Below are 26,409 nucleotides of genomic sequence, written 5' to 3'. Positions count from 1 at the left end.
CTTTCCTGCTCCTAACCCCCTCAGGTCATTCAAACAGGAAGGATCAGCACAACCTTTGCTTTGACTATGTCAGACTTGTGTTTCTGTAGAGAGAACACCTCACCTTTATGCCACGTCTCTCCATATTCGCCACCTCCTCTGATGTTGGCCACTGCCAGGATACCACCCATGTGTCTCACAAAAATAAGCCTGGAAACACTGAGGAACAGTAAAAACAGTTAACCTTCCATTAACTGCCTAGTGAAGACCATGTTACCCCTCTCTGTCTCAAAAAAGCGTATGCCCAAGAACACTGGGTAATACCATCTAAATAGGAGTTTGATATTCCTTTTATTGCTTAAGTGAAAAATATGTAACTTCCAATTAATACTTAATTGCAAAGCTAATTTTTTTTTGAGACAGAGTCTGGCTCTGCCACCCAGGCTGGAGTGCAGTGACACGATCATGGCTCGCTGCAACCTCCACCTTCTGGGTTCAGGTGATCCTCCTGCTGCAGCCTCCCCAGTAGCTGGGATTACAGGTGTGCACCACCATGCCTGGCTAATTTTTGTATTTTTACTAGAGACGGGGTTTTGCTAAGTTGGCCAGGCTGGTCTTGAATTCCTGCCTTCAAGTGATCTGCCTGCTTTGGCCTCCTGAAGTGCTGGGATTCCAGGCATAAGCCACCGTGCTCGAGCAAAGCTAACATGTTTCACAGGCATTTGGTGTGTCTTATTTTTCTAAATTTGATAAATATTTCACTACACAATTCGTAATATAAGCAGAGAAAAAACAAAACACTGCCAGCCCAGGCATGGATGGTGCTGGGCTCACACAGGAACACCTGATAATGGTCCTGTTCGTCATTTTTTGAGTAACTTTCTCCAAAGTGTTAAAGTTGGAAAATAAAAAAAGCTTTTTCGAAAACACGGATTTTAAAACATGTTTTCCAGTTCTACAGAAACTTCTCAGTTAAACTAGCCAACACAGGGTGTGGGAGAGGTAAGGGAGATCAGGAATAGAGTTTTCAGGGCTGGAGGATATTTTATAGAGATAAATGGAAGCAACTGCAGCACAAACCCTCTAGGAAAGTGTTAAGTCCTCCGGAAAATCTGGATTTTATTTCCCCCTTCTTTTTCCACTATGACCCTAAAAGTCCTGAGTGACATTGCTGTTAGTTAAAATTATCTTTGCTTTGAGAACTATTTCTGAGAATTGTGTCACTCTTTTAGAAACTGGGGAAATCATGGGCTTCTGCAGCCTGAAGGCTCTTGATGGCTTGAATGCTAACTTCCTAAATATCGAGGATGAACAGGAAAGGTTGGAAGACTTAGGGTAGATGTATCAGACCATCCAACCACACCTTATTAGCCAAACTGTTGTTCGATCACCTGGTCCTCTCTTCAAGATGTTTATGCATCTCTGATGGTCTCTCCTGAGACTACTATTAAAGGCACTGACTGGGTGCTGGGATGAAAATGGCCCTGGGACTTATCTCTTGAATCTCAAGAGGGCAGGCTTAATAAATGCTTGTTGCCCAAATGAACCAAGACAAGCACTTGTTTTAGGTACAGCAGATCCACTCAGGAATCAGTGTTGTCTTGATCCTAGCCCATCTGCTGGGACCAGGGAAATGGGGCTCAGGTGACTCATCATTCACTGAGGAAGCAGATGTTCACTGCCCCACACCCGAGCATTCCTGTGAGCTAAAACTGAAGCCTGTATTTTAACACTTTGAGTCATATAAGGATTAGGTTAGTACAATAAACCAATGTTTATTGTCTTGCTTTTTTACTATTTTTATAAGGGGCAAGGAGGCTTGCATTCCTAGAAGAATCATCTCGGGGAATACATGCGGCATGTAATATTAACACACAGATATCAATGTGTTAATATTACATATTTGTTATTACAGCCATAACAAATCTCATTGCCTGTGAAACTCTGGAAAGAGATGGGAAGTTCCCATGTCTGGAATGCTGCCTGGTAGATGGCGCTGTCAATACAGGATGAATGAACAGCAACCATTATGATACTTTTCTAACTAGTTTTCCTTCATTTACTCATATGATGATGCCACATATCTTTTGAAAATACTGTTCTACATCATGATTTTACACAAAAGCCTCCCATCAGCTCCTTACTAACAAAAAAGTAAATGAAAACTCCTCAGCCAGATACTCGAGATCCACAGTTTCATTATAAATCACTTGAGGGCAGGCATCATGTTTCATACTTCATTAAACCTAAAATAAAGAGCTTCTACAGATATTGAGTGCTCAAAACAAAGTAACAGTGTTCTTGTATTCAACTTCAGGACAGATGGTTAAATCTATTCTGAATTTATGTCCTGGTAGTCACCAGTCCATGAATCTCTTCCCAAACAGAAAAGATTGTGGACGAATCTGTGAATCAGATTTCATACGGGGTTCTATTTAGAAGATGGCTCAAAGCTAGTCTTGCTGGTAGGAAACTCCTTGTTTTTATTAAAAATGCTCAAAGCAAATTCCACTTTATATTAGCAATGGGATACTGAAATCAAGTTTGCAAATAACAAAGAAGATATTTATACCAACAACAGCAAACATATGAATGTAGAGTTTTCTCCCTGAACGTAGTTATCTGGGAAATAATCATAGAAACAGCACAGAACAGTCTGAAATAGATGATGTAACAGAGTATACAGAAAACATATTTATGGCTGAACGTTAAGACAGTCTATTTTGAGACTTTGTTGGTGAAAAATATCAGCTAAGAAATCATTCCCTCTGAAGAGAATACTGAAGGTAGTGCAATGGAGCAAATGACAAACATTGAGGAAAGGAGCTTCCTTTAAGCCCTCGACTCATGTTAATCTTCTGGAGTCATGCAGTCATAGCCTCCCCAACTAGTTCTCAAATAACCTTTTACCCTGAATGAATTTATTTTTTTCCCCCAAGATTAGCTTGTAAATGATCCTTCAATTCCTGGTCAAAATTTCAATAGTTAACACATAATCCTGCCCATCTATGGAAAAAAAGAATTTTGTAGTACTATATTTGATTCGAGACAGAGTTTTGCTCTTGTTGCCCAGGCTAGAGTGGAGTGGGGTGATCTAGGCTCACTGTAACCTCCACCTCCTGGGTTCAAGCAATTTTCCTGCTTCAGCCTCCTGAGTAGCTGGGATTACAGGCACCCATGACCACACCCAGCTAATTTTTTTTTTTGGTATTTTTAGTAGATATGGGGTTTTACTACATTGGCCAGGCTGGTCTTGAACTCCTGACCTCAGGTGATCCACCCGCCTCAGCCTCCCAAAGTGCTGGGATTATAGGTGTGAACCACCACACTCGGGCAGTAATGTATTTTAGAAAGATGATTTAGTAGAGCATGGTTTGTTTCCACTCTATGGAAAAGATCAAACACTGGCACTGTGAGTGTGTTCTGAGCTTACCTGTAGTTGGGTGTGATGGATATGTTGAAGCCACCATAGCCATATAAGAAAGCGGGATGAGAACCATCCAGTTTTAGGCCTTTTTTATGCACAATGAACATTGGAATCTTCGTACCATCCTTGCTGGGGTAGAAAATCTAGAACATAAGAAGGCAGAATATAAGATTTAGCATTACGTAGTAAATACTGCATGCTATTAAATGGGAAAAACAGTAAATCCTCTCTTCATGATGTACAGTGGCACAATGAAAACCTATCGCCTCTAAAGGGCTATTTGGTGAAGCATCTTTCAGTTTTTATGGAGAGAATGCAGAGCAGTTTAAAGAGCCTGCCTCTGAAACGGAGACCTGCATTTCATTGTTATTCCACCACTACTTGCTGGTGCCCTTTGCACATCGTTTATCCTCTCCCAGCCTCGATTCTGCATCCCCAAGTGTGGCCATCGTGCCCACCTCTCCGGGCCTTCCCGAGGCACACAGAGAACGGGCTTTCCATTCTTTGCTCCTTCCCATCCCTCTCAGCACTGACAGAGGCAGATTTACCATCCTGCCAAGCAACTTAATCTAGTAAGACTTACACTCCAGAAAACAGATTTTATATTCAACTTCCTCTCTAAATGTTAAGATACTCAAGACGTCATTTTCCTATGCTGAACTACTAAATAAATGTTAGCAGCAACAAAACTTACTAGCTTAGAAAGTTGATGAGGGAAAACATGGAAATCCTATCATTCCCAGTAAACAACGACCCTTCTCTCCACTATCGATAACTAAGGTTCCTAAAGCCTTCCTGAATCTGGGCTACCTCAGGCAAGTTCAAAGTCAACATCTTCATAGCCTTTTGGATAAAGGATTTGAAAAAAAGGCATAAGGAGAGGAACATTAAAAGCTAGTCAACTGACAAGTCATAGAATAAATTATAAGCCACAAAAAGCTGATAATGCTTTTTTCTCCTGAAAGGAAAGCTGTGAATAGCTTTCTCTTTGTGTAAACATGTTTTTACCCCAAACAACTCCTAAAAAGTGCCCCAGTTTGGAATCATCTTGTCGACCTTGTGTTCTAGTCATGGGTATAAGCCTTTACACTTCATGTGACCGGGAGCCATATTTTATCCATAGCTTTTTTTTTTTTTTTTTTTTTTTTTTTTTTTGAGACGGAGTTTCGCTCTCGGCTCACCGCAACCTCCGCCTCCCGGATTCAGGCAATTCTCTTGCTTCAGCCTCCTGAGTAGCTGGGATTACAGGCACACGCCACCATGCCCAGCTAATTTTTTGTATTTTTAGTAGAGACGGGGTTTCACCATGTTGAGCAGGATGGTCTCGATCTCTTGACCTCGTGATCCACCCGCCTCGGCCTCCCAAAGTGCTGGGATTACAGGCTTGAGCCACCGCGCCCGGCCTATCCATAGCTTTTTAAGGCAGTAGTTCTGTTGCAGAAAGCTGCCACAAAGTCCATGGAAATAACCATGGGGGAGGGGGAGGGGACAGGAATGCAGATTTAGAGATAGGAGTTACGGGACCATGATAAACACCTGCAAGTCTGGTAGTTTTTTGAAACCTACCAGAAGCAACAGTAATATAAAACGCATTTGTTTCGGACTCTGCAGAGAAATACTGAGATTCACTTAAGTTTGGCATCTGAGGAATCATGGAGAACTCTTCAGAGTTCAAAACTATCAGAGGGGATACAGTTTTATTTAAAGTTATTTAGTGCCAGTTAGCAGCCACTAATAGAGTAACTGCGTGGGTAGGTACAAGTAAACACAGAGTAAGAGGAACAAATTCCAAGGGACTGGCTGGGATTAGTGAGCTGAAACTCAAGACTTAGAATTCAGAGCATTATACCCACAGAGGCCAACAGCGTCAATGAGCAAATGAGCAAACCGTCTCACGTGACGCTACCTTCACGAATCATCTGTTTAAAAATTCACCTTCCCTCCATCCCAGCTTCTCCCCTAGATTCAATTCCCAGTCCAGCTCAACTCTCCCCAGGCTGAGCCCTCCGCGTGCACCCTGATCTTCACGCAGCCAGCTGGACGGCTGTACTCCTCATCCCAGCTAACCGACTCTCAGACCCCCCATCTGTTCCCACAGTGCTCTATCTCTTGATGCTTCATGACACTTCAACTTCCTCCTCCCATATCACTTTCCTTGCTACCATCTGTAAGATTTCCAGTCAAGCCAGCCTGCAATTAGCTCTCTTATCTGACTCCAGGGCAAAAGCATCCTTTGAGAATACCACTGAAAGCATGAAGTTTCCATTATCCCTGCAGTTGCAGAAATATATCTAAGCTTTAAGTTGGTGTGGTCCTAATGTTAAAAACAATAGGTTGAATTCGGTCCAAAATGAAAGGACATTGTAAAGATGACTTTATTGTGGGGAAGAAAACTCCTTACAGGAAGGCTATTTTGGTCTTGAAATAAGCATACAGGCATACCTTGGAAATACACTGATTTTTTGGTTCCAGACAACCACAATAAAGCAAGTCGTACAAATTTTTTGGATTCCTAATGCATATAAAAGTTATGATTACACTACATTGTAGTCTCTTAAGTGTGCAATAGCATTGTCTAAAAAATGTGTATGCCTTAAAAAAGGCTTACGTCTAGAAAACGCTAATGGTTATCTGAGACTTCCGCAATTCATAATCTTTTTGCTTGTGGAGGGCCTTGCCTTAGTGTGAACGGCTACTGATCAATCAAGGTGATGGCTGCTGAAGGCTGGAGTGGCTGTGGCATTTTCTTAAATGAAGACAACAGTGAAGTATGCCACACTGATGGACTTTTCCTTTCATGAAGGATTTCTCTTCTTTTTTTTCTTACTGCCTCTGTAATTGAAGAAATAGCAATGAAGCATTTCTCTGTAGCAATGGAATGCTGTCTGTGATGATTAATACTGAGTGTCAACTTGATTGGACTGAGGAATACAAAGTATTAATCCTGGGTGTGTCTGTGTGGGTGCAGCCAAGAGATCAGCATTTGAGTCAGTGGGCTGGGAAGGCAGATCTACCCTTAATCTGTGGGCACAATCTAATTAGCTTCCAGGTATATAAAGTAGGCTGAAGAATGTGAAAAGGAGAGACAGGCCCAGCCTCCCAGCCTACATCTTTCTGCTGTGCTGAATGCTCCCTGCCCTCGAACATCAGACTCCAGGTTCTTTAGTTTTGGGACTTGGACTCGCTCTCCCTGCTCCTCAGCTTGCAGACAGCCTACTGTGACCTTGTGATCATGTAAGTTAATGTTTAATAAATTTCCATATATATATATCTCTCTCCTATTAGTTCCATTCCTCTAAGAGAACCCTGACTAATTCACTGACAGCATTTTACCCACAGCAGAGCTTCTTTCAAAACTGGAGTCAATCCCTTCAAACCCTGCCACTGTTTTATCAATTAAGTTTATGGAACGTACTAAAACCTTTGTTGTCATTTTAACAATGTTCACCGCCTCTTCACCAGGAGTAGATTCCATCTCAAGAAACCACTTTATTTGCTCATCCCTAAAAAGCAACTCCTCATCCATTCAAGTTTTATCATGAAATTTCAGCAGTTCAATCACATACGCAAGCTCCACTTCTAATTGTCGTTCTTGCTATTTCTACCACATATGCAGTAAGGTCTTGAACCCTTCAGAGTCATCCGTGAGCATTACAATCACTTCTTTCAAATTCTTGTTAATGCAGATCTTCTGACCTCCTCTCATGAATCATGAATGTTCTTCACAGTATCTAGAATGGTGAATCCTTTCCAGAAGGTTTTCAATTTACTTGGCCATCATCAGAGGAATGTTTGGTAACTATAGCCTTACAAAATGTATTATTTCTCAAATACTAAGACTTGAAAGCCAGAATTACTGCTTGATCCACAGGCTGCAGAATGGATATTGTGTTAGCCGGCATGAAAACAACATTCACCTCCTTGTATAGCTCCATCAGAGCTCTCGGGTGACTAGATGTGCTGTCAATGAGCAGTGATATTTTGAAAGAAAATCTTTTTTCTGAGAAGTAGGTCTCAACAGTGGGCCTAAAATCTTGAGTAAACCATGGTGTGAACAGATGTGCTGTCATCCAGCTTTATGTTCCATTTCTAGAGCACAGAGTAGATTAACCACAATTCTTAAGGGTCCTGGGATTTTCAGAATGGTAAATGAGCACTGGCTTAGCCCTTAAAAAGAAAGTCAGTCTGTCTTTTGAAGTCAGGCACCAACTTCTCTCTAACTATGGAAGTCCTAGACGGCATCTTTTTCGAATAGAAGGCTGTGCTGTCTACACTAAAAATCTGTTTAGTGTAGCCACCTTCAACAGTGACCTTAGCTAGATCTTCTTGAGAACCTGCTGCAGCTTCTACATCAGCACTTCCTGCTGCACCTTACACTTCTGTTTTATGCAGACAGCTTCTTTCCTGAAACCTTCTGAACCATCCTCTGTTAGCTTCACACTTTTCTTCTGCAGCTTCCACACCTCTCTTGGTCTTCACAGAATTGAAAAGAGTTAGGGCTTTCTATGGATTTGGCTTTGGTGAATGTTGTAGCTGGTGTGACCATCTAACCAGATCGCTCAAACTATCTCCGTATCAGATATAAGGCAGTTTTGCTTTCTTATCATTCATGTCTTCCCTGAAGCAGCATTTTCAATTTTTTCAAGTTCTTTTCCTTTTCATTCATGACTTGACTAACTTGTCTTGAGATAGACCAAAAGCTAGCCAGGCCTCTTGCACATTCCTTCTTCACTGAGCTTAGCCCTTTCTGGCTTTGATTTCAAGTTAAGATGTGAGAGTCCTTCTTTCACCTGAACATTTAGAAGCCACTGGAGGGTTGTTCACTGCCCTAATTGAGGCCCAAGGAGAGGGAGTGATACATGAAATGATCAGTGGAGCAATCAGGACACATACAACCTTTATCAATTAAGTTTACAGTCTTATATGGGTGTGGTTCGTGGCACCATAGAACAATTACAAAGATCACTGATGAGGGATCTCCATAACAAACATAGTAATAATGGTGTGAAGTATTTTGAGAATTACCAAAATGTGACACAGACACAAATAAGCATGTATTTTTGGAAAAATGGCACTGACAGACTTGCTTGACTCAAGATTGCCACAAACCTTCAATTTGTAAAAAAAAAAAAAAAAAAAAAAAAGCATCATTTGTGAAGTTCAGTTATACAAGGTATGCCTGTACATGTAATATACACATGAATAACTATTTTATCAAATTCCTCTGTGGACACATGCACGTACACAGTAGTATTTTCTGACATTTCCATTTATGGAATGGTAATTGAGAGTAAACCTAAATCTGCCTCTTCAATAAAAGGGCAAATAATTTCTGAGTCTTTTGATAACTATAGAAGGAATCCATACAGACATTTTAGAAACAGCCCTTCAAAAGAGCCTAGGCATTTTCCATCATGTACTTTCTACTTCTTTGATTTAACCAAAACTGGTTTCCCCCTGAAGCCACTCCCCCACTTCTCGCTGCTTTGTATTTTAATAGGTACAAAGAAGTCCCTTCTTTCAAGACTTTAAGAGGCTTTGGGAGTGTCTCCTTTCTCACTGCCCTGAATTTGCTGGGTCAGGAGGAGAAGCTAATAAACTCCTTGCTTCCCACACCTGGCCAAGAAGCTCCACATCAGAGTCTACATCAGTGGTTTTTGAGCCTTATTGGCTGGGCCTACGTATCTGTGAAGAAACTGTTAAAAATACAGTTTCCCAGGCTTTATCCCCAGAGTTTCGGATTCCACAGGTCTAGGGCAGAGCCCCAAAATGTGCAGATTTAACACATATCCTACATATTCTGTGGCAGGTGGATCTGGGCTCAAAACACTGGTCAGACCATCTGCTTTTGTCACTTCCTCTTTCCCTACCAATTAATATCAACTAAAAACAGATGTTTTCCCATAATTTTCATCATTTTAATGCAAGTCTCTGTACTTCTCTTTCCTCAGGTCTCCGCTGATTTGCCTCAGTGACTTTAAAAGCGAAGCCTGTCCAGCATCCTCACCTTACAGATACTTGAATGCCTCAACAGGAAGACCTTAGTTTCCACCTTACCCTAGCCCTTGGTTCCCTCCAATGTTTGCTGTGTCTATTATGTGCCAGGGAACGTACTCAGCCCTGGAGATGTAAAGAAGGCGGGCTGTGTGATCCCTGCCCTCATGGGATTCAAGAGTCTACTGAGACAAACCAACAGCACAACACTCACTCATCACCTTGTTATGAACTTCTGCAAGGAACTAGGACAACCCCCACTGTGGTTCCAACTTGCCCTGTTGCCATTTCTATCATTTCCTTATGCCTGAGGTATCTGCTTTTATTTTTTAAAACAACTCTTACGAAGACATTCAGTTCTTTATATTCTCTCTGGTTGTCAGCTTCCCTTGGGCTTACCTTGCCCAGTTTGGGACTCCTGGGCAGCTCTTTAAATGTCACTAAGTTTGGAACTCCTTTAATTCCGACTCTAACTCATTGGATTCCTTCTCCTCCCCTTGGCTGCTGGACACTCAGAAAATGCCAACTTGCTTCATTACAAATGCATACTTGAACTCAGCTGGGCCCTGAACTTCTGTCTAAGGTCTTTTCCTTCCTAAATGTCTTCCATCTTTCTCCACCTAAATCAATTCAAGAGTAGCTGTTTCCAATGTTTTCCATTTTCCTTCATTTCTGACACCACCATTTGCATCCCTACTCTGCCTCTGGCCTTGCCTATCCCTCAGGGGGTCCATCTCCTTGGAGCTCTTGGTAAAGCTTCTGCTAACTTCATTCAGCCTCTACAACCCCAGGGAAAGGAGGATTGCTCTGTCTTGATTCCAGCCCTTACTGCCTCCACTACTACTGTGACAGCTTTTGTTTTTTTTCCCTTTCTTTGGCATACAAATAGACTCAAATTTCTCTTATCCTAGCCAACAAAACCTTATGTATCACCCTGCCTGCCTCTTAAGCTGCATTTCCATCTTTCTAATAGATGAATCCTGAGTACCCCATACTCACAGCTTACCACTTTCCCACCCCACTGATTCCTATCCTCATCATGCTCTTTCAAAGGTAATCAATGAACATTTGTCTTTCTCGTAGCCCCTCCATCCCTGTCTCTACCCTAGTGGTGTATATCCTTTCCAACATTTTCATGAGCACATAGGGACACACCTATTTACATGTTCAAATATACATAGGTTATTATTACATAGTGATAAATGGAATTGGGCTAATATTGGGCTATGATTCACACTCCCTCCTCTTCACTTAGCGATTTATCACGGAATTCTTTTCAGGGTAAAACACTCAGATTTATCTCATTTTTAAAAATGGCTACCTAATATTTCATTCTATGGATGCACACACATTTAACCATTTTCTCACTGATATTTAGGCGATTCTTTATGTTCTGTGATTGGTAATGATGGAATAAATCCCTTTTAGATAAATCTGTAGGATATATTGTTAGACATGGGACTACTAGATTGAAGTATATGTGCACTAAAAAATTCAATAAATTTGAACCAAATATCCGTCAAAAAGGACTTAATAACTTAAGAGCCCAGTGACAATGTTTGCCTAAGTGTCCGTGTCTCATCAGCAATGGATGTTAAAATAGATTTTAATTTTTACTAGTCTAATAGGCAAACATTGCCATTTCCTTATTGTATTTTTTTAATTAGCAAAGATTTTCATAGTCATTTTATATTTTGTCGTTGGAGAACAAAGCTCTTTCATTCTGCTACTTCTCCTTTCTGATTACAGACATTTATCTTACATTAAACGGTAGTCACCTTTTTTCTATCATGCTTTGTTTATATTTTGTCCCAGTACACCACTTTTTTTTTTTTTTTTGAATTTTCTTTGTGGTGTCTTGAGGAGCAAGAAGGTGTTAATATTTATGTACCCAAATATCTGTTTTTCCCTTTCAGCTTCCTATCTTATAAACCATTCTCTACCCCAAATTATAAAAATAATTGTCTGTATGTTCATCTTGATTTTTTACATTTATATTTTATTTTTATACATGGCCTAGGATCTAACTACTTTCCCCCAAATGGCCAACTATTATACACCATTTATTAGAGACTCTGTTCTTTCTCTTTCCCTCGCTGTTCAGAAATGACATGTTTGAATTGGTTCCCTTCCAGGCCTCATCCCTTTCAATCCCTTTATGGCAGCTGCTTCTATGGCTTCCTGGGTGGAGTATTTCTCTGGCTCTTTTTCATTTCTCTAAATCTCTGTCAAGCTTATTGATCCATTATTGGCTCCTCTTCCTCCTGTTTTGCAATTTTCTATACTTGGCTGTCTCTTTTCTCATTTCAGATTCCCTCTTTGCCATCTCAGAGAGCTCCAACAATCTGCTCTACGTTAAGGACCTAAAGGGCCTCCACGTCCACATCTGCAGGCCCACAGCCAGCCATGTGTTTCCTGGAAGTCACCTGTGAGGGGCTGGTTAAGAAGCCCGTCAAGTTGCCTAGGGTATGGGGGTTCATGATCTCATGTGGTGGAGGACCTGTCCACATCTCCAAATCAACATGCCCAGACACACCTGTGCACCTGGCTCCTCCATGGGCCTCTTACATGGGCTAACAGCAACACTTTCTTCTCAGCCACCCTATTGTCAATCCTCAGGATCATCTTGTGCCAAGGCCCCTCACACCCAGGCACCCATTTGGTCATTTGGTTTCACAAGAAAACGTCTTCTCTGCCATTTATACATGCAGACCCACTCAGAGCTCTGTACTTCACTAGCACCATGACCAACTAGTCTCCCTGACTCCTCTCATCGGCTACGGTGGAGTTGTGACCTCTGCCTTTTGCCACTTGGCAATGCAAGCCACAGATTTATGACCCCAGACATTGCCTCCCCAGTGATAGTTATCTCGGCATATTCATCACAGTAACTGGTCCTGGTAGCTTCCACCAGCTTAGGCAAAGCTCCTTTGGCAAAAGTCAGTGGAGTTGTGGTAGGAATATTAGAACCTTAAACTATTATTAGTAACATATAAAATGTCATTTATACATATATATATAAGAGCCATAAGTGCCTGATAAGTAGACAGTTGTCAAAGCTTAACTGTATGTGTTGTTTCTTTACCTGGTAGTTTATTGCAACCACAGTACTCAGGTTTAAACAAAATTACTTCCTTTCCTTTTTCCCATACTGTAACCAATGAGAGCGCTGATAATCCACCTCCATTCTTTCTGAGTGTCCACTGTGCACACCTATTTGTAGTGGGATGCCAAAGCTTTTATGGGACCCTCAATGGACAGGAAAACAAAGTGCTCACATGGGATCTAACAGATGCCCACTTGAGTAATAGAAAAAGTCTGTCATCCAGGGCTAATGGCTCATCATGTGAGGCAGACAGGGCCCTGTCTTCCTTCTTCTTGTCAACAGCAGAGTAAATGGGTTATACAATAGATCCAGTTCAACAAGGAGCCTGGACCTACCCCCTTTCACCTTAACAGACTACAAGCACCACCAAAGATCCCACAATGAACAAACAGATGGTCTTTGGAAGCACCCATAAAATCTTATGAGCGAGACTATCTTAGAGCATATCAATCTGAAGCCTTCATGAGAGACACAGTAAATAAAACCAAACATTACGGCAGTGATTCAAAACAACGGTTAGTTCTAAGCATTAGTGAGCCAGCCAAAGGCTGACCAAAGTTACACACTAAGCCTCTTTCCTTAATTTCAATTTCTTCCCCTTCAAATGTTAGACTGTTTTGGCAACTTGGGTGGCTGGAGAAGGTGGCCCTAGCCCCTGCTGTCGTGAAGAAGCAAGTGGCCAAGGTGATGAATCCCCTGAGAAAGACCCAAGAATGTTGGCACTTGCAGGACATCTGGCCCCAAGAGATGCTCATCAGCTTTGCCAAGTGGCCCTGCTGCATCCAGTTGCAGTGACAAACAGCTGTCCTCTAAACATGGCTGAGTACCTTCACGAGGAACCAGTTGGTCCAGGCCTTGGGCAGCACAACAACACTCAGCTGCCTAGGCTGGCCCACAAGTACAGATCAGAGGCAGAGCAAGAGAAGAGGCAATGGCTGCTGTTCTGGGCTGAGAAGAAAGCTGCCGTCAAAGGGGAGGCCCCCACTGGAGACCACCTGTCCTTGGAGCAGAGGTTAACACTGTTGCTACCTTGGGGGAGAACAAGGCAGCTCAGCTGGTGGTGACTGTGCACAACGTGGATCCTTTCAAGCTGGCTGTCTTCCCATCTGCCCTGTATCACGAGAGGGGCGTTCCCTACTACATCATCAAAGGAATGGCCAGGCTGGGACATCCAGTCCACAGGGGGACCTGCACCAGTGCTGCCTGCACACAGGTTAACTGGGAAGACAAAGGAGCTTTGCCTAAGCTGGTGGAAGCTACCAGGACCAGTTACTGTGATGAATATGCCGAGATCACTATCACTGGGGAGGCAATGTCTGGGGTCATAAATCTGTGGCTTGCATTGCCAAGTGGCAAAAGGCAGAGGTCAAAGGACTTGCCACTGAACCGGGTTTAATGTATACTGTACTTAATGAAAATTCTCTTTCAAAAACAAACAAACAAAAAAAACACCTTAAACTCTTCATTGTGGAGAGACACAGCAGCATAACACTATTCCACATCCTAAACCAGTAACAGTAAGCCCCACAAGGCTGTAAGGAACCACACCCTTCATGAAGACCACACTGATTCCTGATAGAGGGTTGAGAAGGGTATTTTCTGAGCAGTCACAAGACAGCACAACCTGGAAAACAAAGCTGGTGTCCGTTCTTTCTCAGCCCTGAGGATATAAGATAATAATAGTGAATTCCGGGACTCTAGAATGTTTCAGATATAAGAGGTTGTCACTCCAGGACCTCATCCAGCTAGCAGTGCTCTCTTATTTTATAAATGACAAAATAAGATTCAAGAAGATAAAGATACCTGCCAAGGGCCGGGTGTGGTGGCTCATGCCTGTAATCCCAGCACTTTGGGAGGTCAAGGCAGGCAGATCATTTGAGGACAAGAGTTCAAGACCAGCCTGGCCATTATGGCGAAACCCTGCCTCTACTGAAAATACAAAAATTAGCTGGGCATGGTGGCAGGCACCCATGGTCCCAGTTTTTCAGGAGGCCGAGGCACAAGAATCTCTTGAACCCAGGAGGCAAAGGTTGCAGTGAGCCAAGACTGCATCACTGCATTCAAGACTGGGTGACAGAGCCAGACTCTGTCTCAACAACAACAAAAAAGATACCTGCCATGGCAACACTGCCAGTTTATGGCAAAGTACTACAAAGGTCTCCCAAGTCCCTGGTTCAGTGTTTTTTTTTCCTGCTATATTACAAAGTAATTAACTTCAAGTTATTACTTCCTTGTAAGTATCTTTATTGGGTTAAATTATGCAAAATGTTGAAAATGTTACCGCCTTTGGCATAGATTCATTTCTTTCTTCCCCAAGACAATGACCATCCAGCTCTAGGGAACCCAGGGGACAAACATCATTCTGCCAGAGATGCTATCTCCTATTTTATTTTATTTTATTATTATTTTTTTTTTGAGACTGAGTCTTGCTCTATTGCCCAGGCTGGAGTGAAGTGGCACGATCTCAGCTCACTGCATCCTCTGCCTCCTAGGTTCCAGAGATTCTCCTGCCTCAGCCTCCAGAGTAGCTGAGATTACAGATGCATACCACCATGCCCAGCTAATTTTTACATTTTAGTAGAGATGGAGTTTCATCATGTTGGCCAGGATGGTCTCCATCTCTTGACCTTCAATGATCTGCTCATCTCAGTCTCCCAAAGTGCTGGGATTGTAGGAGTGAGCCACTGCACCCAGACTGTTTTCATTCTTTTCTTTTTTCTTTTCTTTTCTTTTCTTTTTTTTTTTTTTTTTGAGATGGAGTCTCGCTCTGTTGTCAGGCTGGAGTGCAGAGGCACAATCTTGGCTCACTGCAACCTCTGCCTCCTGGGTTCAAGCAACTCTCCTGCCTCAGCCTCCCGAGCAGCTGGGACTACAAGTGTGCACAACCACGCCCAGCTAACTTCATTATTTTCTTAAAAAGGAGGCTCATTCAAGCATTTCAAAAGTGATATTCCAGATAAAAGAGTGGATACTGTTATTATTTTAGAAAGATGATCCTTCTCCACACAGTCATTAGTGTTACCATCTTGAAGACAGATTATTAAAACAATAAAAATCCCACTATATCTTGCCATGGCCATTCTACTAAACAAATTCCATTTCAATAGTATTTTCTTAAAGGCTTAGCCGACACAATTCATTTCACAAATGAAAAAATGCCTGAACAAATCATAAAGCTATCTCAACCTTTTAAGTAATCAAATTTAAAGCAGTTGTGATTTTGTACATTTAAAACCATATTCTAAGAATAATTGTTAAACAGGTAAGAACTTACAGATCCTAGAGGTGAATGCTTTACATTAAAAAAATACTAGTGAAGAAACAGTGTACATTTATATAAAGCATGTAGTCTAAAATTCCAGAAATCCCATCCCTGTTGTCAAGCACAACTTTCTAGAGGCATCATTAAGGATAACGCAGTTTAACTCTGGAAACGTGTTTTTGCACAAGGTGGCAGTCACTAAATGCACATCTAACTGCCTTAACATGTAAATCTCGTTAAAAAAAATCATCTTCCTTTAAAGAAAAAAGAGAAGTAAATACGACAAATCAAGGGAACATTATTGTTCCTTCAAGCGAATGGCCTTAGTTGTGGAAAGATCAACTGTCTCCTTGAAATGACGATTCTCCTGGAGATGCATACATTTAGTAATAAAATCAACTGTTAAGCCGTGCGAATGTGCAATCAGTTAGGCTCCTGAAAACAATCTTCGGTGACACATTTGATCCAATTCAGATACTGTGCTATCTGAGGCAAATGCCAGGACTCCCATTATCGCTAGTCATGGGATATGCTCATCTAAGAAAGATGAAGGTGGGCTGCAAAGGGCAGGCCCTTCAGAAAGAATGTCTGGTGATAGCAACTCCTGCCTAATTTTAGAGCCTGACAGGTTTAAAGGAGAATGTTCATAAAAGGGTGTTGAGCTCCCTCTTTTTATCAGAGCTGACAGAGGCCACTTGTGTGGTCTGTGCTATGTGTGCCAAATAATTCTGACAAGAAGCAGAACTGCTCTGAGAGTCAACAGGCAGCATGTGGAAGAACAAGACATTTCATTACCAGAAGAACTAAGCAGTAGGCAGGCAACCTCTGTGCTTCCGTTACCCTGTAAAATGAGCATACGAAGAACTTCTTAGGATTTAGAGGGAGGCACTACACGTTCCTGTGCCATACTATGGTGAAAAAGACTAGCCTGGCATTAGAAGGCTGTCATCTTGTCTATGTTCCAGGCATTTAACTTTCAGGGAGTGGAGAGGAGTTTAAGTGTCATCTTTGGGCAGAAAGAAGAAAAGTCTATTCCAGACTGCTTTAGTTTTTCCAATGATGGCTGGGCATTTTCGTAACACTGGGGATTTAAAAGCTCCCTTAGGACACCTCAGTAACAGCAAAGTCAGTCTATTTAAAAGCTGTTTTAACTTTCAGTACATTTCTTGAGCACCAACAATGTGCTAAGTGCTATACTGATCATCTCTGCAGAAATTCACCAGCTCTCTAAGACTCAGCCATCTGTTTTTTGGAGTAATATGCCTTTTCCCAGTCTCAAACTGTGAAGCAAAAAGCGAAATAGAAAGTGGAAGTTCTGAATACAAGGAAAGAAGAGCAGTGATGAAGGCACAGCCGGATATCGTGCTATAGCACTTGGATGAGTTTATTTGGATTTTAGCAGTAACCTGGTGTTTTGGGGTAGAAAGACACACAGGGCTATGTGAATAAATCTGACTTGATTGTAGAAAAAGCCATCTTCAGTTCCACTGATCTGATCTCTTTGTAGTTAATGAAGACACACAATAAGACATTTTCATTAAAAGTGAAGGGACCCTGCTACATGCCGAGGCCCAGAGAAAGCAGCTTCTGTTTCAGTACAGGCAGAAACCGCCCTGTAACATGGCTCACTGCAATGGGATTTAGGCTGCACATGGAATGCATATGCTGTGTTTTGCTGCTGCATGAGAACCACATGATGAATCCATTATCAGGGGGATATGACTTTTGCACTGCTTGCACTCAATAAATACTTGTTCAATGAAAAAATAAAATAGAATTGTGTATTAAACACATGCTTCCTCCCCCACTCAGCCAGCTCTGTTTCATTGGCAATGTGATGCTCAGGCCTTGACTGTGCACTTCCGCAGCAGGTACAGCTGCTCCTTTCGCTGCGGCTTCTTGGTCTTCAGGTTCTCCTTGTGCTTGCCGAGCTGGTGGTGTCTGGCGTGTGTCTTCTCAGGTTGCAGGTTTAGGTGCTTAGACTTCTTGCCCTTGTAGAATTTCCTGAGGTTTTCTTTGTGAGTCTCGTTAATTGCAGTGAGAACACAGGCAACGGATTTGCGGACCACACGGATCTTAGAGAGCTCAGAGGCAGTGCCTCCTGCCACTGGCCACGCGAAGCTGGGACAGCCCCACCTTCAGGTCATCCAGCTGTTTCAGCAACTCCTCCTCCTCCCCATGAAGGTCCCGAGCCTTGATCTTGGCCACTGCTGCACAGGCAGCTGCTGCCTGCTCCGAGGGCTGAACACTCTCTTTTTATTCTCAAATACCTATACCAGCTTGCCTCAGGTCCAGAGCTCTAAGTCACTGTAGCTACCTCTCCCACAGCGTAGCCCTGCCTGCCTGCACACGGACCTTGGCTTCCAGGACCTTGCTTCCAATCTGAGCACCTGCTACCAGATTAATCTATCTAAAATCTCCCTTTTAACCTAAGTCACTCCCCTATTCAAAACAGGCAATGCCTCTCCATTCTCTACAAAATGAAGTCCATGTATATATGCATATGTGTATTTAAAGCAATCCTCATCCTCCTGCCTCAGCCTCCTGAGTAGCTAGGACTATAGGCATGCATCACCACACCCAGCTGATTTTTTATTTTTTTGTAGAGACATGGGTCTCATTATGTTGCCCAGGATGGTCTCAACCTCCTGCCCTCAAGCGATCCTCCTGCCTGGGCCTCCCAAAGTGCTGCTGTGAACCACTAAGCCCAGCAAAAGTCCACGTTTTAGGCCAGCAATTAAAGGTCTCCACTCTCTGCCTTCAATGTCTCTCAGTTCTTCCCAATTTCAACCAGCCTCTCTTACCTCCAGAGCCCCAATCTCAATGTCACATGCCTTTCTAGACCAAATCAAGACTGAAAAAACACTATCAGCTCTTAGAAGTTCACTTGTTTGAACTCCACCTCCCCTACCCAACGCAGACACCCACAAAGCTACATCTCGGGCAGGTTCATCCTTTGCTTAAATATTTCTAGTAACATGAAAGAAACTCAAAACAGCACAAATGGCCATTTTGGAGCCTCTCTGTTAGAAAGTCATTCCTTACATGAAAAGGTTAAAATAACCAAAACCAAAAGAAACAAAAGTCAGTCAAGGTTCTGGAGACAAAACCTAGTGACAGAACCTTGCAAGCTAATTATCAACTAAAATTTCCATATGTTTAAAGACAAATGTTACAAATGTTAAAATATCTACCAGTTACTTTCTATATTTTTCACAATAGTTTTCTTTGGTTCATATTTTGGTCAAAATTCACATTATTTTACTTGACTTGTTGAAAACACATACATAGTTCTTACCATGTATCTAGTAGGCACTAGTCTAAGGGCTTTAAGAATATTCTCTCTCATTTTAATCCGAATACGAGGTCTATACAGTTGGCTCTCTATATCCACGGGATTCACATCTGCAGATTCAACCAATTGTGTGTTGAAACATTTTTTTAAAGCCCAACAAAAAATAACACAACAATTAAAAATTTAAAAAACAGGATAGTATAACAACTATTTACACAGTATTTACATTGTATTAGGTATCATACATAGTCTAGAGATTAAGATGTGTGGGAGGATGACCATAACTGACTTGAGCATCCTCAGATTTTGGTATTCACAGGGTGTCGTGGAACCAATTCCCTGTGGAATGTACTATGAATACCCCCACTTCTTGGCTGGGGTCATTCCGACCCAGATATGCTGTTAAGTAAGGAACCCAAGTCATATATCTTGTAAACAATGGATCAGGATTTAAACCTAAGCTTTCTGGCTTCATAGTCTATGCTCTTAGCCACTGTAAAAAAGAGATGAGCCAATCCCCTACCCCTACTCTGGGGGCCCCTCCTGTACTCTCCATGGCACCATGTTGTGCGTTCACGCGTCCCCGTTCTAGGCTTGTGCATCTATTTGCCTGTGTATCCAGCATGGTACCCAGAAGACAGCAGGCACTTAGAAAACATGTGGTAAATACATAAATGAATTTATGTATTTAAATTCAAGCTGGACCCTATATTTCAATTAAACAGTATCAGAAAAGGTAGTTTAAATGGCATTTCATTAAAAAAAATTATACAAACACAGCAGCCTAGACTCTTGCCAGAAAATGCTTGTAAGTTGAAAAGTAGTAAGATAAAATTAACATTGGTTGAAGCACTTAACAGATTATATATAAGCTTTTTGAGGTCACAAATTTCCAACTTTTATGAAATATATTTAACATCTGACATTTTCCTTATGTGTAGCTGTTAATCTGTTAATTTAGCAATGCCAGGGCAGAGGAGCTTTATGGGCTCTTAAACTGTTTAGTTATGGTAATCTACTGCATGAGATTGCACCTGCATAATAAAAACCCAACAAGGATACAAGGATACGTGAAATCCATTTCTTTCTTTTTCTTTTTCATTTTTTTTTTTTGAGACAGAGTCCTACTCTGTCACCAAGCACCAGGTTGGAGTGTAGTGGCATGATCTCGGCTCACTGCAACCTCTACCTCCCGGGTTCAAGCAATTCTTCTGCTTCAGCCTCCCGAGTAGCTGGAACTACTGGTGCGTGCCACCATGCCCAGCTAATTTTTTGTGTTTTTTAGTAGAGATGGGGTTTCACCGTGTTGGCCTGGATGGTCTCGATCTCTTGACCTCGTTATCTGCCCGCCTCGGCTTCCCAAAGTGCTGGGATTATAGGCGTGAGCCACTGTGCCCAGCCGTGAAATCCATTTCAAATCCTCATTAACTCAGAACTACAGCAGACCACTTATTTGTTTTATTGCATTAGAGAGAAAAATAAAATTAATAACCAAATGCTGGAAAGACAAACTCTGTTCAGAATGTTCATTAACAGAAGAGAACTGTATAGCCTTAAAAATGTGTGGCTGGTAACAATTTACCCCTTAAAAGGGTGAACTATTAAAGAGAGCAAATGTTAGTGGGGAAAAAGCAGAGCAGTGTCAGTGCAATCAGGCAGTTCACGGCAGTGTGTGGGGATTTAATGGGACTGTATGAAGCTGAGTGTGGCCCCAAATTGAGGACAGCAACAAAAGTCCTAGAACCAGGAAGCTGGCATTAACTGTTCAATTACCATTTTTTGTTTGATTGTCCAAAGGAAAGTGAGATGCAGCAACATACCGAGGAGCAAATGCACAAAAGATAATCTTTACTGCAGAAAAACGAATGCCCAGAATACTGAAAAGGTGAATTTGTAAGTAAAATTCTCTGGCACAAAGATATTTATGTGAATTTCTGTTGGACAAATCTAATACTATTATACTCGGATCCACTTCTACTTAGAGCCTCTCAGATAATACAAATGCAAATCACCAAAATAAATCCTTCAGGTGAGTAAGAGGCAAAAAGAAATCCATCAGAAATTATTTCAAGTTACTTAAAGAACAATCACTAAGAAGCCCATGAGCACCACAGTGCTTTGCACCCCGCACCAGGAAATGGGGCCAGAAGTGGACTCAGGCTGGCGAACGAACTCAGCCTGCAAGCAGGTGGTCGGGCAGAAGAGACTCAACTAGGGGCTTAGAGATGGCATTGCAAATAGCTACTGGGAAGCAACTTACTAAGAGGGGCGGGGAAAATGAAAACAAATCACAAGGTTCAGAAATCCTGCTGTGAAGGTACCAGAACATTCTTTTTGACTTACATTCTGAACCTGGCTGTGTGAAATGTTGTATTATATTTGCGCAGTAGCGGAAATGTTATCAGTCAAATCATATATATCTTTCTTGATGGCCTGGACGTGCCTCCCACCACTCTAGCCCCAGCACTATCATCACAGAAAGACGTTTGCATATTCCTTTGTTTCTAAACACAGAAACATACTTTTAATCTTACAGATATACTTCTTTCTTTTTTCAGGCTCTCACTCTGTCGTCCAGGCCGGAGTACAGTGGTACAATCACAGCTCACTTGCATCCTTGAACTCCTGGACTCAAGGGGTCCTTGTGCCTCTGTCCCCTCAGTAGCTAAGACTACAGGTATGTGCCACCATCCCTGGCTAATTTAAAATTTTTTTTTGTAGAGATGGGGTCTCAGCTATGTGTCCCAGGCTAGCCTTAAACTCCTGGACTCAAGTGATCCTCCCGCCTTGGCCTCCCAATGTGCGGGGATTACAGGCAGGAGCCACCTTGCCCAGCCCTATATATACCTTTTTTTATTATCACCAGTATAATCAAGAAAATGAAAGCTGAAGATGAATAACTGAATCATGTTCATGAAAGATCTAGAAAAGAACATGGTAAACTTCACTGATGAGAGATGGCATTCAGGATGGTGGATGAGTCAGCAAGAGGGCAGGGGCCAGGCTGGTGAGGTCTCATGGGCATTGCTCAAGGCTGGTTAAACTGGCAGACAAACATGATCATGAGGGCTAGGCTATTTATTAAGAAGTCACTTTATCCTAAGAAAAAATGGCAAAGAGTCACTTCTGTTTTAGTCTTGATCTCAGGACTGACTGCCCTGCCTGCTGATACTGATCCCAGCCAGGATGTCAGCCCATTAAGGTATTAAGAATGACATAAATCATTCCCCAAGCTGACACCACCACAAACTCTCAATATTGTGGGGGCAATGTGTTTATAGGAGACTGGACTTCACCAATGTCACCCCTAGGAGTCTGGCTAGACTACACGTATGTTTTCCACTGATGAGAGCGCATCATCTTCAAGTCAGTCTAGAACGCGGAACTGGTTTCTTGACTACCATATCAACCCACCCCACTGTGAGCCCAGGAGCTGGGGTGAACCCATTGGCTATGGAGAAGAGCAGCCTTAGAAGGGATCACAGCTCTCCAAGAAGGGCTCTATTCGAGGGGGTGGGAAAGAGGGAGGTGGCCCCAGAGAGGCGCTGAGACAAAAAGGCAGGTGAGCAAAGAGGGGGTAGAGCAGGTGGATGCAAAAATCAAGAAGAATGAATGGCTAGTGCCTGGCACACTTGCATGCAGCTGAGGGTCACTAGTGGCCACCAAGCCCCCATGCTGCTTCCCTGCCTCTAATATCCCCTTCCCCTACCTCTCATCCTGCCCTCTTCTCAGAGACCCTAGGCATTTGAAGTGATGGGGCCGCATCTAAGGTTCCTGCATCCAAATGGGTCCACAGAGGACAGGTGGGGGCGGAGAGCCACTGGCAGAATCCCAAGCCCAGCAGAAGCTGATCTTTAAGAGGCAGCTGCACAGATCACGCCAAGGTTGCCATCAGCTCAACTTAGGCTGAGCAGAAGCTCTGACCAGCAATTCTACGTATTCTCTACTCAGTAAAGTACAAAAATAAATGTTAATAAAAAATAGTGTGCTGGAGACACAAACTCTCCCACCATTTTAAGTCTGCCAGAGAAAGTAATAAGGCCCCTGGAGGAGAAAAAAATAACTATTGATCAGGTTTTCTAGAGCTGTATTTTTAAAGAAAATGCTTGGAAAAATGAAAGCTTAAATGAATGAAATGAATTTCTTGATAGAATTTTAGGTGGTGTAGTAAAAAGGATGAGACGGGGTATAGAGGTATCCTCCCAATTCCGCCCAGGCCTACCCTGCCTTCTTGGAGGGAGGAGTGCTGTTGGCAGGGCTGGTCCCGTGTGTTCTGTCCTGCCTCCTCCTCCCAGCACATGAAGGAACGGCTGTGGTGCTCTCTACCCACCCTCAAATTGTCTGGTCTCATAGTGATGGCCAAAGAGGTGTGGCCAGGGGTGGGAGAGTTACCTCTAGACAAAAGGATTGAAAGCCACCAGAAGGTATCACACACTTTATCTCTGTGACTACAGGCACATGCCACTATGCTCAGCTAATTTTCGTATTTTTAGTAGAGACGGGGTTTCACCATGTTGGCCAGGATGGTATCGATCTCCTGACCTCGTGATCCACGTGCCTTGGCCTCCCAAATGAGGGGATGTGGTAGGCAGCCCAGGCTGACATCCAACAGACAGGATGCAGGAACAAGATAGAAGCCTTTCTGGCTTTAAGTTCCTGAGAGTTCAGAGTTGCTTATTAACTGCAATGACTGCACCTATCCTGATTGATATAGAAAAGAACCAGGTAGGAATCTAATCATAAGAAGGAGAAAATTCTTTTTTTTTTTTTTTTTTTTTTTTTGAGACGGAGTTTCACTCTTGTTACCCAGGCTGGAGTGCAATGGCGCGATCTCGGCTCACCGCAACCTCCGCCTCCTGGGTTCAAGCAATTCTCCTGCCTCAGCTTTTGTATTTTTAGTAGAGACGGGGTTTCACCATGATGACCAGGATGGTCTCGATCTCTCGACCTCGTGATCCACCCGCCTCGGCCTTCCAAAGTGCTGGGATTACAGGCTTGAGCCACCGCGCCCGGCCAAGAAGGAGAAAATTCTAATGCTCAATATTTGGGAGTCTTCCTACTCCTAAACTAAGCACATAGCAAAAAAATGTAAATACTTCACAATTTCAATACTACCCCCACCAACCTTTTTTTTTTTTTTTTTAAAGATGGGGTTTCACCATGATGGCCAGGCTGGTCTTGAACTACTGACCTAAGGCGATCCACCCACCTCAGCTAGGTGCTAGGATTACAGGTGTGAGCCACTGTGCCTGTTTTTTTTTTTTTTTTTTAAAGACAGAGTCTCGCTCTTTTGCCCAGGCTGGTGTGCAGTAGCACGATCATGGCTCACTGCAACCTCTGCCTCTAGGGTTCAAGCAATTCTCTGGTCTCAGCCTCCTGAGTAACTGGGATTACAGGCATGTGCCGCAATATCTGGCTAATTTTTGTATATTTAATAGAGACTGGGTTTTGCCATGTTGACCAGGCTGGAAAACTACTTTTTTAAGGTGAAACTCAGAAATTGTTTGAAAGAAAAAATAAGTAAGCAGATGGAGAATTCAGGGACTAAGAGGTCTCACAGAAGGAGACCAAGGAGCTGGTGCTTGGATTCCCTGCACTGAAGCCCCCAGGCACTCTTGGACACTCATTCTCTTTCTTCCCTCGCCACAGAACACAGAAAATGCCCCTTCTCCTGTGAAGGCCAATCCTTCCTCTTAGGGCTGTTGCTCCCCTTCCCTTCTCAAGGAACTTGGTTCCTGGAGTGATTCCCTCCCTCTAGACCAACCCATCAATGCACCAAGGCAATCTAGTTTCTGTCACTTTAACATGTCCCATGCAACTTTTAATTGTATGGGGCCTATTTTCTTCCCCTTTCCTACCTTCTCCCTGGTCCTGACCTTAAATGACACAAATGCTGAGAAAAGCCTTGTTGGTAAAATAAGTTTCATATAATTAAGATTTTTTTTTTTTTTTTTTTTTTTTGAGATAGAGTCTTGCTTTGTCACCAGGCTGGAATGCAGTGGCGCAATCTTGGGCTCACTGCAATCTCCACTTCCCGGGTTCAAGTGATTCTCCTGCCTCAGCCTCCCGAGTAGCTGGGACTACAGGCACGTGCCACCATGCCCACCTAATTTTTGTATTTTTGTAGAGACGGGGTTTCACCATGTTGGCCAGGATGGTATTGATCTCTTGACCTCCCAAAGTGCTGGGATTACAGGCGTAAGCCACTGTGCCAGGTCGATTTTTTTTAAATAGGTTTTCTTAGCACAGCCGTACAGGTTATTCTACAGGAATAAAAGGTCAAATTTGAAAAGAAATCTGAAGAAGAGAGAGAGTGGGAACAGGATGTAAACCACAGCTGTTAAAAGTCAGAGATAATTAATGTACCAGGAATTGTATTTTTCTTAAAAAATTTAAATATTTTTAACATAAGCTTTTTTTTTTTTTTCCGAGATGAAGTCTCACTCCGTTGCCCAGGCTGGAGTGCAGTGGTACAATCTCTGCTCACTGAGACCTCTGCCTCCCGGGTCCAAGTGCTTCTCCTGTCTCAGCCTCCCAAGTAGCTGGGACCACGGGTGCGTGCCACCACACCCGGCTAATTTTATGTATTTTTAGTAGAGGCGGGGTTTCAGGTGTTAGCCAGGATGATCTCTCTCTTCTGACCTTGTGATCCACCTGCCTCGGCCCCTAATTAAAGCCTTTTACAACATACCATTAATACAAGATTATTTTTACTAGCAAAAATGCCATAAAAAATGAGTAAAGGCATAGCGAATTCTCCCCATCTCCAATCACACCTACTCATAAAGAAACCAGTGAGTGCTAAAAGCATCTACCTCCTCCTTGTCTTTCTTGATACACCCTGTTCAGCCCTTGTCCCCCCCACTACTTACTGAAAGGGCTCCTATCAATATCACCAACAATCCACCTTGCCAAATCCAAGAACTCCTCTTCCTTCCTCATTTACCCAACCATCAGCACTAGGTGTTGCCTGCCACTCCCTTCTTTTCATCCCCTTTCCTGGATTTCCTGCTCTACCTGGTGACGTCTCTGTGGGTTTAGCTCTCACCTCCCTGGCTGCTGCTTCTCATGCTCCTTTGCTGGCTCTTCCTCCTTTAACTGAACCCCACTAGATGTGGGGCTCCCCCAAGCTCAGTCTTCTCTACTCTTTATATGCTCTGCATGTGACTTTACCCTTGTCCCTGGATTTAAGAAACTTATGTATGCTGAAGATTCCCACTTAAAACTCAGATCTCTCCTTTGAGCATGAGATTCAAATATCTAACTCCCTATTTGACATTGCCACTTGGATGATATTTAACATGTACCAAAAACTTAACAAGTTCAAAATATTTATCCTCCTAATC

General features: G+C 42.7%; 2 protein-coding genes and 1 pseudogene across 3 annotated transcripts in view; 1 reads left to right on the top strand and 2 right to left on the bottom strand.

Annotated features, from left to right (window-relative positions):
* The window catches only part of PREP (prolyl endopeptidase), a 121,161-nt gene that overhangs the window by 6,872 nt on the left and 87,880 nt on the right, over window positions 1-26,409 (bottom strand). For both annotated transcript variants that reach the window (XM_039467463.2, XM_074397659.1), the window contains 2 exons: window positions 3,413-3,549; window positions 104-198 (listed from right to left, as the gene is read on the bottom strand). In XM_039467463.2, coding sequence (XP_039323397.1) covers window positions 104-198; window positions 3,413-3,549 — 232 coding nt within the window. The remainder of the gene's footprint in view (window positions 1-103; window positions 199-3,412; window positions 3,550-26,409) is intronic.
* LOC141584101 (uncharacterized) overlaps window positions 4,932-26,409 on the top strand; it is a 31,865-nt gene continuing 10,387 nt past the window's right edge. The window contains exons 1-4 of the mRNA XM_074397051.1: window positions 4,932-4,953; window positions 11,761-11,866; window positions 20,861-20,956; window positions 21,622-21,740. Coding sequence (XP_074253152.1) covers window positions 4,932-4,953; window positions 11,761-11,866; window positions 20,861-20,956; window positions 21,622-21,740 — 343 coding nt within the window. The remainder of the gene's footprint in view (window positions 4,954-11,760; window positions 11,867-20,860; window positions 20,957-21,621; window positions 21,741-26,409) is intronic.
* On the bottom strand, window positions 11,195-19,688 carry LOC120363190 (large ribosomal subunit protein uL29 pseudogene; annotated as a pseudogene).

The sequence above is a fragment of the Saimiri boliviensis genome, chromosome 4 (assembly GCF_048565385.1).
Source record: "Saimiri boliviensis isolate mSaiBol1 chromosome 4, mSaiBol1.pri, whole genome shotgun sequence".
NCBI classification, from domain to species: Eukaryota; Metazoa; Chordata; class Mammalia; order Primates; family Cebidae; genus Saimiri; species Saimiri boliviensis.
This window is presented reverse-complemented; position numbering and strand designations above follow the sequence as displayed.